Source organism: Sapajus apella, unplaced genomic scaffold (assembly GCF_009761245.1).
Source record: "Sapajus apella isolate SASKATOON/1434 unplaced genomic scaffold, GSC_monkey_1.0 scaffold80, whole genome shotgun sequence".
NCBI lineage: Eukaryota > Metazoa > Chordata > Mammalia > Primates > Cebidae > Sapajus > Sapajus apella.
Genome location: NW_022437020.1, coordinates 6,961,555 through 6,977,505, shown reverse-complemented (window position 1 = coordinate 6,977,505; position 15,951 = coordinate 6,961,555). Strand labels below are relative to the sequence as shown.

The following is a 15,951-nucleotide window of genomic DNA, read 5'->3' as shown; positions in this document are numbered from 1 at the left end:
TCATCCCCAGATGGGACCATCTAGTTGCAAGAAAACAAGCTCAGGGCTCCCACTGATTCTACATTATGATGAGTGTATACTTATTTCATTATATATTACAATGTAATAATAGAAATAAAGTGCACAATAAATGTAATGCACTTTAATCATCCTGAAACCATCTTCTCCCCTTCCTGGTCCATGGAAAAACTGTCTTCCATGAAACTGGTTCCTGATGCCAAAAAGGTTGGGGACCGCTGACTTAAACAACAGAAACTAATTTTCTCACAGTTAGGGAGAGGCTGTAAGAAAGGTCAAGGTGTCAGAAGCTTGTTTTCCTCCGAGGCCTCTCTCCTTGGCTTGCAGATGGCTGCCTTCTCATTATGTCCATACTTGGTCTTTTCTCTACTTGAGTATTGCTGGTGTCTTCCTGGGTATCCAAACTTCTTCTTACAGAGACACTAGTCAGGTTGGACTAGTGCACACCCTAATGGCCTTGTTTTAGCTTCGTGACTTATTTTAAAGGTCTTATCTCCAAAGATAGCCACCTTCTGAGGTTTTGGGGGTTTGTGAATGTTGGAAACACACGGTTCAGCCTATAAGAATAGATGATTATTAACTGAAGTCCATAGTTTACATCAGGGCTCACCCCATATTGTACCATCTGTGGGATGTGACAAATATTTAATGGCATGTGTCCACTGTTCTAGTATCACACAGAGTAGTTTCACTGCCTAAAAATCCTCTGTGCTCTGCCTATTCATCCTTCCTACTCCCAGCCCTTGTAACCACAGATATAAGATTTTTTTTTTTTTTGGTGGGACCCAGTCTTACTCTGTCACCCAGGCTGGAGTGCAGTAACACGATGTCAGCTCACTGCAACCCCCACCTCCCCAGATCATGCAGCTCTCATGTCTCAGCCTCCCAAGTAGCTGGGACTACAGGCAAGAGCCACCACAGCTGGCTCATTTTTTGTATTTTTAGTATTTTTTTTTTGAAGGAAAATTTGCATTAATTATTTTTATTTACAGAAACAGTGTATATTTAACCCAGTTTCATGGCAAGTTCTTTAGCCTTTGCCTTTTCTAGCTTGGCAATGCAAGCCACAGACTTGGGACCCAGGACATTACCTCCCCAGTGACGGCGGGTCTCATCCTATCTGCCATTGTAGTTGGTGCGGATAGCTTCCACCAGGTTAGCCAAAGCACCTTTGTCTTCCAAGTTAACCTGTGTGAAGGCGACAGTGGTGCAGGTCTTCCTGTGGACTAGACGTCCCAGTCTTGCCTTCCCCTTGATAATGCAGTAAGGGACTCCCATTTTACGACAGAGGGCAGGCAAGAAGACAACCAGCTCAATGGGATCCACGTCATGTGCAGTCACCACCAGCTGAGCTTTCTTGTTCTCCACCAAGGTGGTGACGGTGTTAACTCCTGCTCAAAGGACAGGTGGTCTCTTAGTGGGGACGTCCCCTTTGCCAGCTGCTTTCTTCTCGGCCCGGGCCAACAGCCTCTGCTTCTTTTCTTGCTTCATCTCTGGTCTATACTTGTGGGCCAGCTTAAGCAGCTGAGTAGCTGTTTGGCGGTCCAGGGCCTGGGTGAACTGGTTAATTGCAGGAGGCACTTTCAGCTGCTTACAGAGGATGGCTCTCTGCCACTGCAACCTGATGTAGCGGGGCCATTTCACAAAGCAGGTGAGGTCTCTTTTGGGCTGGATGTCTTGTCCAATACCAAAATTTTTAGTCCTTTTCTCAAATAGTGGATTCACCACTTTCTTGGCCTCCTGCTTCTTCATGACAGCAGGGGCCGGAGCCACCTTCTTCCCCTTGGCCTTCTTTCCTTTTGGCATCTTGGGCAGCGGGAAGAGCGTATTTTTTGTATTTCTGAGGAATGCATTGTTAAGCGTTTGCATCATTGTGTGAACATGATCGGATGTTCCTATAAGACTCAGTGGCAGAGCCTGCTACACACCTAGGCTGTAGAGTATGGCCTGTCATCTCTAGGCCACAAACCTGTACAGCTTGTTACTCTACTGGTTACTAGAGGTGATTGTAACATAATGGTAAGTATTTGTCTATCTAAACTGGTGCTTAGTTGTAGAATTACAAAGAGGATTTTGATAGAGCTAGCACTGAGTTTACAGATCATTTTGGGAAGAATTATCTTATTAATTGAGTCATCCAATCTATGAACATGGAATTTATCTTCATTTATTTAGATCTTCCTTAATTTCTCTCAACAATGTCTGGTAGTTTTCGGTGTACAAGACAATTCTTTTCTTAAACATACTCTTAATTATTTACTTCTTTTAAAATACCATTGTAAATGAAATTGCATCTTTATTTAATATTAAGCCTTTTTAGTTTTGGAAGATTTCACTATTACAAGAACACTGCTCTCATCTTCTATATATTGAAATAATATAATTACAAGCAAGTTGCTTCTCTCATCTCAAGTGCATCGAGGTTGAAATCCTAAATATTTTATAGTTACTGTCTCAAGAGAAATGAGTCTCTTTATTCACCACAGATAATTTATTTTTAAATTCATTTTTGGTATGAAATAGTAAGCTTATTTAGCTAACAATTCTTTTGGTTGGCATTTTAGGATGAGCTCAGCTGGGTGGTTTTCTAGTCTAGGTGGGCTTTTCGTGTATTCATGGTGACCTGCTTGTTAGGTGGCTCTGCTGCTTGGGGCTGGCTAGACATTGGCTGGGATCGCAGTAGTGCCTGGGCCATATTCCTTTCAGGTAGTGGGCTACCTTGGGCTTGCTTTTGTGGTGTGTTGCAGGGATCCTAGAGGGAACACAGGTGCAGCATACCCCAGGAGGCCTAGGATTAGGGTGGTGGTGCTGTCACTCTGCCTCATTCTGTTGACCAAAGTGAATCACAAGGCCAGCTGGAATTGAAGGTGAGGGGAAATTGATCCCATCTCTTGATGGGAGGAGCTTCAAAATCAGTTGCAAAGGGGCATGGACATAGGAAGGAAGTAATCGTGGCCATTTTTGCAAACAGTTCACTATGGCAGGTGTATCTTTGCGGTTCGATCTGGCTGGTTAGAATCTGAGTCATTTTTGTTTGTTTGTTTGGGAAATTACCCACTTCTGAATCTCGGGAGGGACAAATACCACTGCTTCCAACAGGAGCTGAAAATGCTCCATATTTGTTTTCTTCTAACATTGCATGTAGGGCATGGGCACCTGTGCAGTTTAGAGGTGAGGAAGGCGAGCTGGTAAGCTCAGTGTGGAATTGGAGTTCTGGTTACAGTGTTGACAGAGGTGCCTGGCTGAAAGGCCATGTTCTCATTGGAGAAATGGCAACTGTGCTGGTGTTGACTATGGTTGCAATATGGTTAAGCTGTGGGTAAAAAGTTGGGAGGGTGCCTGTTGTCACCTCTCTTGTTCTGCTGTAGTAGGGCCATCAATATTTCATGAGAAGTAGGGCCTGATGCTGCATCTATTTGGAGTAAGTGCATTTTGCTATAATTGGACATAGTGAGCCCTTGCTAGTGTTACTGAAACAAGTCCGTACCCTAGAGATGGGTCGAATTGGTCTCTTCAGGTTTCACTTCTGCAGGGAGACAGTTGATGTTGCCAGGTTTGCTCCAAGAGTCTCATTGAACCATGTGCAGTGAAGGGAGGAATCTGAGGAGGGTGCTGCATGAGTGCCCTCACTCTGTATCGTCTCCCAGGTTCACCTTTCATTTCAGCCCAGTGGTCTAATATCATGTGAGTTTTTCAAGAATACTGATCAGTCACCTGGAGAATGATCTGCTATTTTAGCCTCACTTGTTTAGCTTGTAAAACTGATCATGTTTCCATGAGGTACCCATGACTCTGGCTGTGCAGGGGCCCTGCAGGGTCCTGGTGGGTCAGCCACGAGCCCAGGGGACAGTGTGTGTCTCTTTCTTTCCCTGCAGGCAGCCTGTGTGGCAGTGGCACAGGTGTGTGCTACCTGCTACCTGTCTTTGACACCGTGTTTGTCAGGAGGAAACACCGGCGCCAAGGCCTGGGAACGGCCATGCTGCGGGATTTCTGTGAGACATTCCCAGATGACGAGGCCCTGGGGGTCAGCTACCCAATGTCCCCTGCTATGTACCAAGGTAAACCCCCCTTGAATTGTACTGAAGCGTATGGCGATGGATAACACACATGCATTCCAGGGGATTCTGGAGGCAGAGGCCCTGGGGAGCCCTCGTGGGCAGATGCAGGCCTCGGCGGGGCAGCACGCACGTGGGGGTTTCCTTCCCTCTGAGAAATCTCCAATTACTGCAGCACAAGCTGAGACTTCATGTTTGATCACAAGTAGTGAACTTCTCCCAAGCTGGAAAATAATTGGATTCAGAAACAATCACAAACAAATCAATGAGCTCAGAGAGGAGGGAATCCGGGGAGCTGCCGCCATGCTGTGGGCTGCAGGGCTTTGGAGTGCCTTTGCTCTTCCACTTGACACCTGTAGTTCCTCACTTTGTCCTTTGAACTTGAAGCCACGGGAGAGCCCAAGAGCTGAAGGGAAGGCAGGAACTGGGTGGAAGGGCAAGCTCTGAATGGGCTCAGCTTTCCAGCACCTCCGTAGCTCTCTACGCACAAGACGCCTCCCTCCCATATCCTTTATCCACGTTTGCCAGAGGAGGATGAAACAGCTCTGATGTGAAACATCACACCCTAAGGTGACGAGGGTGGGAGGCTCTGGAGAGCCTGTCTCTGAGCCCCCCCTCCCCTGTGAAGCACACACACCCTACTTTGTGCCCTGCCTCTGTTCTGGGTGTGTAGCTGTTTTTGAATGCTTAGTATCCAGTTTCTGGTGTCTTTTTGGCTCAAGGGTTAGGAGAGAACAGTTAGGAAAAGCCAGGAAGCTTCTGTTGCTGTGAAGTCATAAAGAAAAGCAGGTAAAAACATCGTTTTCCTCAAGTGGGTCTGCTTGTTTCTATGTATTTTCAAACTCAGTCTGTTGTTAAACTCTGAAGAGCCTTGGATTTCTGCAAAGAGCACTTGAGGCTTCTTGCACCGTGTAGCTCACTTTCAGGTGCTGGAGCATTCGGGGGCCTAGGTAGCTGGTCCTCTGTCCAAACCCATGTCCTTCCAGTCCCTCTCCTCCTCCTCTTTTTTTGAGACGGAGTCTCACTCTGTTGCCAGGCTGGAGTGCAGTGGTGCAATCTCTGCTCACTGCAACCTCCACCTCCTAGGTTCAAGCAATTCTCATGCCTCAGCCTCCCAAGTAGCTGGGACTACAGGCACACACCACCACATCCAGCTAATTTTCATATTTTTAGTAGAGATGGGGTTTCACCATGTTGGCCAGGATGGTCTTGATCTCCTGACCTCGTGATCCGCCTGCCTCAGCCTCCCAAAGTACTGGGATTATAGGTGTGAGCCATCATGCCTGGCCCCTCTCCTCTTTCTTGCTTCAGGTACAGACCACCTCCTGGTTTTAGGAGGCTTTGCCGAGGGAGTGGGAGAGAGTGCTTTACTCAAAGGAACAGTGGGCTCCAAGGTTAAGAGCTGGACTGCTGAGCCTGGGTCAGCCTTGCTAAGACCCTGTAGGGCCCTGTGCTCCCTGCTGTCCCTCCACTGTCTTCGCCTGCAAAGAAAGTTCTGAATAGGCTGATTCTGACTCATGCTACTGCTCTCTGGGCTTCAGCCACCCAGGTTTCTATTGAGTTCTGTGGTGCCTTCCGACTGGACAGGACAGGACAGACTCCTGCCCTGGGCCCCACGCTTTGAACTCTCTTTCAGCTGCATCTCCCTCTGCGGGGGCAAAGATTCCATGAGCCCAAGAGGAGGTGCCCTCCTGGCCCACACTGCTCCTCCTAAACTGGCTCAGGGTACCAGGACCCCAGGATTCCTGCCAGTGGCCACTGTGGGGCTGAGTGGACGTCATCCCTGAGTCTGTGCTCATGAGGGTGATCATGCCACCAATTTGTACATCCTTAGAGCCCAGGGAGGATCTTGGGGGGCTGTGGACAGTGTGTGGGAAGGCGGCCACATTTCTACTCACAGGCCTCTTAGGTATCTATCGGGGGCTGGGGTGGGTGGAGAAGGGGGTGGACTGCTGGCTGGGGGCCAGCTCGCTTGGTATTGCCACATACTGGTGCAATGCTCCAAGGAGTCCAAGAATTCTAAATTTGAAACGAGCTTCTCCTGTTGTTAGGAAGTTATATTTGTCAAGATAGGAGGGCAGAGCGTGTCATATATAGCGCTTTGCTAACTTGGTTTGTACCTTTGGAAGACAGGCATTCCTCATTTCACTGCTCTTCCCTTGATTGCACTTTGCAGATGCTGTGTGTTTTATATTGTGAAGGCTGTGGCAGCCCTGCTTCGAGCAAGTCTTCTATCAGGGACACTTTTCCAACAGCATGGGCTCGCTTCATGTCTCTGTGTCAGATTTTGGTAATTTTCAGAATATTTCAAACTTCTTTATTATTATTGTATCTGTCCTGGTGATCTGTGATCAGTGATATTCGACATTACTGTCATAATTGTTTTGGGGCACCCCAAACCATGCCCATGAAAGTCAGTGAACTCAATTAATGCATGAGCCTGTTCTGACTCTGCTAGTGACCAGCTGTTCCTTCCTTTTCTTCCTGTTCCTTGAGATACAATAATATTGAAATTAGGTCGACTAATAGCCCTACAATGGCCTCTGAATGTTCAAGTGAACAGAAGAGTCACATGTCTTTCACTTTAAATCAAAAGCTAGAAATGACTAAGCAAGGAAGGCATGTCAAAGGCTGAGGTAGACTGAACACTAGGCTTCTGGCACTAGCTGGCCAAGATGTAAATACAAAGGAAGAATTCTTGAAGGGAATGGAAAGTTCTACTCCTGTGAACACACAAATCATAAGCACGTAAAGCAGCCTTACTGCTCACAGGGAGAAAGTTTTAGTGGTCTGATAAAAGTTCAAGCCGGCCACAACATTGCCTTAAGTCAAAGCCTAACCCAGAGCAAGTCTCTGACTCTCTTCCATTCTGGGAAGGCTGAGAGATTTGAGGAAGCTGCAGAAGAAAAGTTTGAAGCTAGCAGAGATTGGCTGATGACGTTTGAGGGAAGACATCATCTCCATAACATAAAAGTGCAAGGTGAAGCAGCAATTGCTGATGCAGAAGCTACAAAATTTACCCAGAAGATCTAGCCAAGAATGTTGGTAAAGGTGGCTGCACTACACAACAGATTTTCAATGTAGGTGAAACAGCCTTCTACTGGAAGAAGATGGCATCCAGGACTTTCATAGCTAGAGAGGAGAAGTCAGTGCCTGGCCTCAAAGCTTCAAAGGACAGGTTGAGTCTCTTGTTAGGGGCTGATGTAGCTGGTAGCCTTCAGTTGAAGTCCACACTCATTTACTCATCTGAAAATCCTAAGGTCCTTAAGAATAATGCCAAATTGGCCAGATGTGGTGGCTCACATCTATAATCCCAGCACTTTGGGAGACTGAGGCTGGTGGATCATGAAGTCAGAAGTTCAAGACTAGCCTGACCAACATGGTGAAACCACCTCTCTACTAAAAATACAAAAATTAGCTGGGCATAGTGGCATGTACCTGTAGTCCCAGCTATTCAGGAAGCCGAGTCAGGAGAATCGCTTGAACCTGGGAGGCAGAGGCTGCAGTGAGCTGAGATCATGCCATGTCACTCCAGCCTGGGTGACAGCAGGACTCCATCTCAAAAGAAAAAAAAAAGAAGTATGCCAAATCTATTCTGTCTGTCCTCTAGAAATGGAAAAACAGTGCCTGGATGACAGCACATCTGTTTACAGCATGGTTCAGTGAATAATTTAAGCCCGCAGTTGAGACCTACTGCTCAACTGTGGGCTTAAATTATTCACTAAACCGTGCTTTCAAAATATTACTGCTCATTGACAATGTACCTGGTTATCCAAGAGTTCTGATGGACATAGACAAAGAGATTAATGTTGTTTCCATGCCTGCTAACATAATATCCATTCTGCAGCCTGTGGATCAAGGAATAAATTCAGCTTTCAAGTCTTATATAAGAAATACACTTTCTAAGCCTATAGCTTCCACAGGTAGTGATTCCTCTGATGGATCTGGGTAAAGTACATTGAAAACCTTTTGGAAAGGATTCACCATTCTAGATGCCATTAAGAACATTTGTGATTCCTGGAAGGTCAAAATATCCACATACACAGGAGTATGGAAGAAGTTGATTCCAAACCTCATGTATGACTTTGAGGGAGGAGTCCAAGACTTCAGCAAAGGAAGTCACTGCAGATGTAGTGGAAATAAAAAGAGAACTAGAATCGGAAGTGGAGCCTGAAGATGGGACTGAATTACTGCCATCTCATGATCAAACTTGAACAGTTGAGAAGTTGCTTCTTATGGATGAGCAAAGGAAGTGGGTCCTCGAGTTGGAATCTCCTCCTGTTGAAGATGCTGTGGACATTGCTGAAATGACAACAAAGGATTTGGAATATTCCATAAATTAGTTGATAAAGCAGCAGCAGCAGCAGCAGCAGGGTTTGAGAAGATGGACTCCAATTTTGAAAGAAGTTCTATTGTGGGTAAAATGCTATCAAACAGCATCACATGTTGCAGAGAAATCTGTTGTGAAAGGAAGAATCAAATTGGTGGAAGAAACTTCATTGCTGTGTTATTTTAAGAAACTGCCACAGCAACCCCAGCCTTCAGCAACTGCCACCCTGAGAGGCCATCAACTTTGAGACAAGACCCTCCACCAGCCTAAAGATTATGACTCAGAAGGCTCAGATGATCACTACTGTTGTTTAGCATTAAAGTATATTTTATTTAATTAAGGTATGTACATTGTAGTTTTTAGACAAAATGGTATTGCAGGCTTACTAGACTGTAGCATAGTATAAACATAACTTTTATATGTATGCACTAGGAAACCAAAAAATTCACGTGACTTGCTTTACTGTGATATTTGCTTTATTGCGGTAGTCTGGGACAGAACACACAGTATCTCTGAGGTCTGCCTGCACTTAGCATTGTACTCTTTAGGTTTCCATCTGTGCTGTTTCCCAGGGACCCCAAAATGTTAGGAAGCGGGTTTAATGGAGTCCCCATGGGTATCTGCAGAACCAGGAGCAGTTTCTCATTCACCTGGATTCGGGACATTGCCATGTGAAAATGTTCACCCATGAATGCAGGCGTAAAAGTCTGGGAACCTTGAGTGGACTCTGGAATCCAGGAGGGAGCAGAGGATAAGCCTGAAGGTTCTTTGGGAGGGAGGAAGGACGGTGCATGAAGAGTGGCCAACATGGATGGTGCTGTGGACTAAGTTGTGCCCCCCACCCAAATTCATATGTTGAAGCCCTTGATATGACCACATTTGGAGATAGGACCTTTAAAAAGCTAATTAAAAGGCTGGGTGTGGTGGCTCATGCCTGTAATCCCAGCCTGACCCATGTGGAGAAACCCCATCTGTACTAAAAATACAAAAATTCGCCGAGTGTGGTGACACATGCCTCTAATCCCAGCTACTTGGGAGGCTGAGGCAGAAGAATCGCTTGAACCTGGGAGGTGGAGGTTGTGGTGAGCCAAGATTGCACCATTGCATTTCAGCCTGGGCAAGAAGAGCGAAACTCTGTCTCAAAAAAAAGGCTAATTAAGGTTGAATGAGGTCCTAAGGGTGAGCCCCTAGTCCAGTATGACTGGTGTCCTTGTAAGAAGAGAGGGACCAGGATGAACCCAAATAGAAACAGCTGTGTGAGGACACAGGGAGAAAATGGCCATTCATAAGCCAAGGAGAGAGGCCTCAGGAGAAACCAAGCCTGGGCCACCTTGATCTTGAATGTCCAGCCTCCAGGATTGTGAGAAATAAATTTCTGTTGTTTAAACCAGTGGTCCCCAACCTTTTTGGCTCTAGGGAAGACAGTTTTTCCACGGGTGGGGCAGGGACAAGGGGTTGGTTTCAGGGTGATTTAAGTACATTACATGTATTTCTTGTGTACTTTATTTCTATTGTTATTACATTGTAATATGTAATGAAATGGTTATATGGCTCACCATCATGGAGAATCGGTGGGAGCCCCAAGCTTGTTTTCCATGTCCCATCTAGGGGTGATGGGAGATAGTGACAGATCATCAGGCATTAGATTCTCATAAGGAGCATGCAACCTGGATCCTGCACATGCCCAGTTCACAATAGGGTTCATGCTCCTATGAGAATCTAATGCAGCTGCTGGTCTGACAGGAGGACTTTTTCAGGTGGTAATGTGAGCACTGGGAGCAGCTGTACATACAGATGAAGCTTTGCTCGCTTGCCCGCTGTTCAGCTCCTGCTGTGTGTTTTGGCACTGGTCGGTGGCCCAGGGCTTGGGGAGCCCTGGTTTAAACCACACAGTCTGCAGTTTTTTGTTATAAAAACCCTAGTAAATGAATGCAGATGAGAGGGCTTGTGGGAAGTAGAAAAGTTCCTTTTTAAAGTTTCCTTTCTTGTTAAATAATAAGTGTGCTAATAACTTTGTTAAGCCCTATCCTATGTAGCTGTTAGACATGCCATGCTTATAGGCACATAGTACACTCTATGTCCTTGTACTTTAATCAAGATATCTGTGCTGGACGTGCTCACAGGCTCGTCCCAGCTCTCCACTGGTTTAACCTGTTCAGAAAGTTTTACGTTGTTAGCCAGTCGGGTTTTAGTTTAGATTGTGAGGTCTGGCTCCAGCCAATGAAGATCAGACACAGCAGTAAGGATGACCCCAAATGCGTAAGGGATACATTTGTGTGTTTTTCTTTGTTCGCTGCACTCTCGTGGCAAGATGGCTAGTGACAGTACCCATCCTGCAGTCCAGGAAGTAAAAATTGCGTTGCCGAAATTGTGTTTCAGTCTGACTTATAGTCTGGAAGTCTGTAAGATCCTTTGTCTCAGTGCTGATTTTTCTTTGTGGCATCAAGCACCTATTTCCAACATCTACCTCCAACAGGGGCAGAGATGAGAGATCCTTACCAGGAGGAGCTGGGAGTTGGATGTGTCCATGGTAGGCAGATGAAAAAGTGGTTTGAGTGCAGCAGGGATTCCAGCAGAGAGTGGGGGTGGTGGGGGTAGTGGAGGGCTGCTTGAGAAGGACTGGAGTGGGCCATGTCTGAGACCCAGAGAGTTGGTACAGAGTGAACCAGAGTTAGGTGGGGGACTTCCTGACTCACGCTGCGTTCCTTCCTCCCAGTCTGTAGGCAGTTCCTGCTGGTCTGTCCAGAAGAGCGAGGGCGTTTGTGGGAGGTGAAGCCCCCAGGGGCCTGGGGCCAGCGCATCAACATCTGGCTAAAGGTTCAGCTTCAGCCAAGACTTCCAGACTGTAAGTCAGACTGAAACACTGCCCTGCATCTGTCTAGTTACTTCTAGTGTCAACACTAGCATGGATTAATTTACGGTGATCTTTTTTTTTTTTTTTTTGAGATGGAGTGTCACTCTATTGCCCAGGCTGGAGTGCTGTGGCACTATCTCGGCTCACTGAAACCTCTGCTGCCCAGGTTCAAGCAATTGTCCTGCCTCAGCCTCCTGAGTAGCTAGGATTACAGGTGCCTGCCACTGTGCCCAGCTAATTTTTGTATTTTTAGTAGAGACAAGGTTTCACCCTCTTGGCCAGGCTGGTCTTGAACTTTTGACCTCGTGATCCACCTGCCTTGGCCTCCCAAAGTGCTGGGATTACAGGGCAAGCCACCTCACCTGACCCCCAAGTCGCTGTTTTGATGGTGCACTTTCCACTTCTCTCAAGTGGGGAAGGGCTGCCCACGGCAAGCGCTTCTCAGCTCAGTGATAAGAGGTGAGGCCAGGCCAGGGCTGGGGCAGCGGACGCCTCCAGGCTGCAGGTGCTGCTGTGGGTGGGAGATGAGGGGGACAGTTAATTTAAATTAACTGTCCAAAATGAAAGCCCCAGCTCTCCTTCCTTCTTGGAGTGGGTGCTCCCATCAGCATCGAATCACATTTGTGCAGCTGCAGGTGGCTCATTAGGGGTTGACGGGCAGCCAAGGTGCCAGGCTTTCTCTCCACATGCTGACTGATCCACCTTAGCTGTTGACAGGTGAGAGTGCCTTGGAGTTTATTGATGATAATAGTGATCGGTTTTGCATTTATGCTGGAAGGCTTAATGGATCTTAACAGATATTAATGGGGTGACCAAGCACCAGGGAAGGAGGCCTGGCAGGACGGAGCTGAGCTGTGATCCTAATGAGGAGGTTAAGTGACTTGCCCTGTGGCGCTGAGTTAGGAATGAAGGGAAGCGGGTCGGGTCTCTGGGCACCGAGCTGTCCCTCCATGAGGGTTTATGGACACACTACACAAATGAAGCTGTGGGGCCTCACGCAGCCTCTGTGCTTGGACGTTTCAATCCCTTGGCTGGGAATGGAGAAGAAAAATGCATTGCATATTGGAATGTGGATATCTCACAGGCCAGAGGGGTGAGCAGGGGCGAGGACTTTTTCTCCTAATTGGGGAGATGCCTCCTCCCAGCTAATCCCATTGGGGCTGTTTCAAGAGCTGGGAGTCAGTGTGGTCTGGGCAGAGGAAACTGAGCTGGAAGTCAGACGCCAAGCCTGTCATTTTAATTCACTTTGAGATTCACCAACTCTTGTTCTAAAACAGCAAATGAGGGGACTTGCACAGAGAATGTTCCAGAAGCATGCTTGAGTCCCTTGAAGGAAGAAGGGCCATCTTTATAATTAGGATATAAATAGATTACTAAAACTCTTTAGTTAAAAAAAAAATTCGAAGCTATGGTCTTTTCATTGCCTGTATACATCATGGCTAGTTCTCAGATTCAGCCACATCTTCTTTTTCCCCAAGTGCCCGCAGTCAGGATTTTAATTCACTCAGGAAGGTTTTCAGCCAGCCAGCTTCAGCTCGCAACCATTATGACAGTGCTGACATCTCAGGTTTTTTTCAAGTTGGTGAGCTGGGGCTGCAAATGTGATCACAGATTAGCTCGGTGCTCTGCAGTTTCTCATCTGTTTCTCTCTTAGAAATCAGCAAGTGTTAGTGGATTAGAACTTCTTACAGGCCACCGAACAATGCAGATTCTGGAAGCTTCTCTTTCCTGGGAATCTCACTAGGCTATCAATTGAATGTTAGTCTTAAATTAGTCGGTGATTCTTAGAGTTGCTTTCTTGACTTGTTCTCTTTTTTCAAGTTTTATCTGTTCTCCCTTCTTTTCCCTGACAGTTATTTTGGAGGTATCCTATAATTTTATGTGCCATAGAAATAGAACTGTAAGCAAGAAGCCCAGTGGAATCAATTGCTTCTTGCTCTAAATAAGGCATGAACATTTCACAACATTTCAAAGGGAAATTAACTTGTGCTCCTTGCAAATGTTTTAAAGACTATTTCTGAAGCAGCCTGATTGGTGGGCCAGGTCTTTAAAAGTTTGTGCCATCTTGGCTGTTGATAACATCTGTGGCTTATAATGGGCCCTGAAAATATTTACAGATTATTCAGACCTTTTGAGAGAAGGAGTTTGTGGGAAATTTCTTTCTTCTTACACTCAGTCACAGACAAAGCCTTTGAAACTTGACCAAGAGGATCATAATTCCATCTGATGTGATTTCCCGGTCAGTCTGAACATGCCTTAAGTTTCTTTACCAGAGAGCGTGAAACTGAATATGTCAACAGTGAAATTTTCTTTTACAAAATTGTTACTGGGGGCAGGAAATAATTGACCACTGCTTAAAAAATTAATTTTTTTTAATCTATAGGTCATAGTTTTGCTTTCTTTCTCCAGATGATTTTTTAATGGATTCAGTCATCATCCGCAGGGAAAATACTTTTATCTGCATTTAGTTTTTAAACCAGAAGGATCTTTGCATCAAGAGATGTGAAAATACGAGATAAGAAGCGGGGGCCACTTTTCTGAAAGTTTGATGCCCAGCAAACTGCAGTTCTGACCTTTTTTCAGTTTTGCTGAGTCATATGTTAATGAGTACAATAGCAACGTGGTGGTGCAGCGTGCTGGGGGCAAAACCACCGTACTGGGTGTGTTTTTTTCTGTCGAATTCTGCTCTTTGACAGGTTATATGGCTCCTCTTAGTGGCCATTGTTGTCTACTGCAGCCTTGGATGATGCCTGTGTGATTAGTGCTCAGATACCTCCCTGTATGCTTCCAAATTAGTGCATTCATTTTTAAAGATTTACTGAACCTCAGCCGGGCATGGTGCCTCACGCCTTTAATCCCAGCACTTTGGGAGGCCAAGACGGACGGATCATGAGGTCATGACATTAAGATCATGCTGGCTAACATGATGAAACCCTGTCTCTACTAAAAATACAAAACATTAGCCAGGCATGGCGGTACACGCCTGGAGTCCCAGTTACTTGGGAGGCTGAGGCAGGAGAATCGCTTGAACCCAGGAGGCAGAGGTTGCAGTGAGCCTAGATCACACCACTGCACTCCAGCCTGGGTGACAGAGCGAGATCCTCCATCTCAAAAAAAAAAAGATTTACTGAACCTCAGTTAGGAATGAAATACAAGTAAATATTTGATAGCTCCCAACACATAAAAACATTAGGAAAGGTGGAAAATTGATAATGGGCTATCCTCTTCATTTTCTCATTCATTTGGTCATGTATTTCTTTATTCGTTCATTCGATAACTGTTGATGAGGCATCTACAGACGTGCCAGGCACTGTCCTAGCTGTCAGGGATGTAGTAGTGAATAAGGCTGGCCTGGGTTCTGAACTCATTTACCAGCTAACTACATGGGCACCTACTACTGTGTGTTACAAAAGCTCTGTATGGCCAAGACAACTAAAAAGTGTGCTGGTATTTTTAAGTGCCTTCAATTAAATTTTGCCAAACCAAACTTTGCTAATTTATACAGTTCTGTAAATAAATTTAAAAATTTACTTATATAGATAACAACTAAATAATTCATTTGCTCTTTAGTAAACAAAATGTGTTGCATAGGTATTTTCAGCTGAAATGCAAAACTGTATTTTTTTTTTTTAGGGATCTGAACACCACACACACATATGGATTTGGGGGTGTGGGGTGGGGAGTTGCATGGGAGCACAAGAAAGTCATCACTTTCCTTCTTTCCTTTTTTTGAGATGGAGTCTCGCTGAGTCGCCTGGGCTGGAGTGCAATGGCACGATCTTGGCTCACTGCAACCTCTGCCTCCTGTGTTCAAGCAATTCTCCTGCCTCAGCCTTCCGAGTAGCTGAGACTACAGCTGCCGGCCACCATGCCCGGCTAATTTTTTGTCTTTTTAGTAGATACGGAGTTTCACCATGTTAGCCGGGATGGTCTTGATCTCCTGACCTCGTGATACACCTGCCTCAGCCTCCCAAAGTGCTAGGATTACAGACATGAGCCACCTCGCCCAGCCATGAAAGTCATCTCTTTCTAAGTTGGTACTGATTTGGTAGGAGAGGAGGGAAACTCACTGAACATGGGTGATCGTGACCTCTATTGTGAGCAAAACCACCGGTGAGCAAAGAGAAGGATTCAGGACTAGAAGTGGAAACGTGAGTCCATTAAATGCCAGAATCGATGGAAGAATAGATCACAATTCCAGCTCAGAAATGCTTAAGTGGAACCATCCCTTTGCACCCCCTGACACTTGGCAGGCATTCCTGTCCTCTGGAGAGCATTGCAGCAAATGCCAAAATGAAGGTCAAAAAGATGGAATGGACCTAGCACTTTGGGAGGCTGAGGCGGGCAGATTACTTGAGGTCAGGATTCGAGAACAGCCTGTCCAACATGGTGAAACCCTGTCTGTACTAAAAATACAAAATTAGTTGGGCATGGTGGCGGGCACCTGTAATCCCACCTATTCGGGAGGCTGAGGCAGGAGAATCGCTTGAAACTGGGAGGCAGAGGATGAGGCAGAGTGAGCCCAGATGGCGCCATTGCACTCCAGCCTAGGCCACAGAGGCAGACTCCATCTCAAGAAAAAAAAAAAAAAAAAAGGAGATAGAATTAGGTCGTGGCCATCAACATGTTTGCAAGGTCCCCAGTGTACTATTTACTGTTTTGACTGCCCAGCCCCTTGGGAGCCACCCCCATTT

At 46.0% G+C, this 15,951-nt stretch overlaps 1 protein-coding gene and 1 pseudogene across 9 annotated transcripts in view; one reads left to right on the top strand and one right to left on the bottom strand.

Annotated features, from left to right (window-relative positions):
* FAM169B (family with sequence similarity 169 member B) overlaps positions 1-15,951 on the top strand; it is an 88,129-nt gene that overhangs the window by 68,270 nt on the left and 3,908 nt on the right. For 7 of the 8 annotated variants that reach the window (XM_032252813.1, XM_032252816.1, XM_032252812.1 and 4 more), the window contains 2 exons: positions 3,894-4,076; positions 11,120-11,248. In XM_032252813.1, the coding sequence (XP_032108704.1) occupies positions 3,894-4,076; positions 11,120-11,248 (312 nt within the window). The remainder of the gene's footprint in view (positions 1-3,893; positions 4,077-11,119; positions 11,249-15,951) is intronic. The other variant, XM_032252818.1, reaches the window with a different exon arrangement.
* Positions 991-1,839, bottom strand: LOC116533196 (annotated as a pseudogene). The gene has a single exon (XR_004261147.1). The product of XR_004261147.1 is annotated as a 60S ribosomal protein L7a pseudogene (transcript).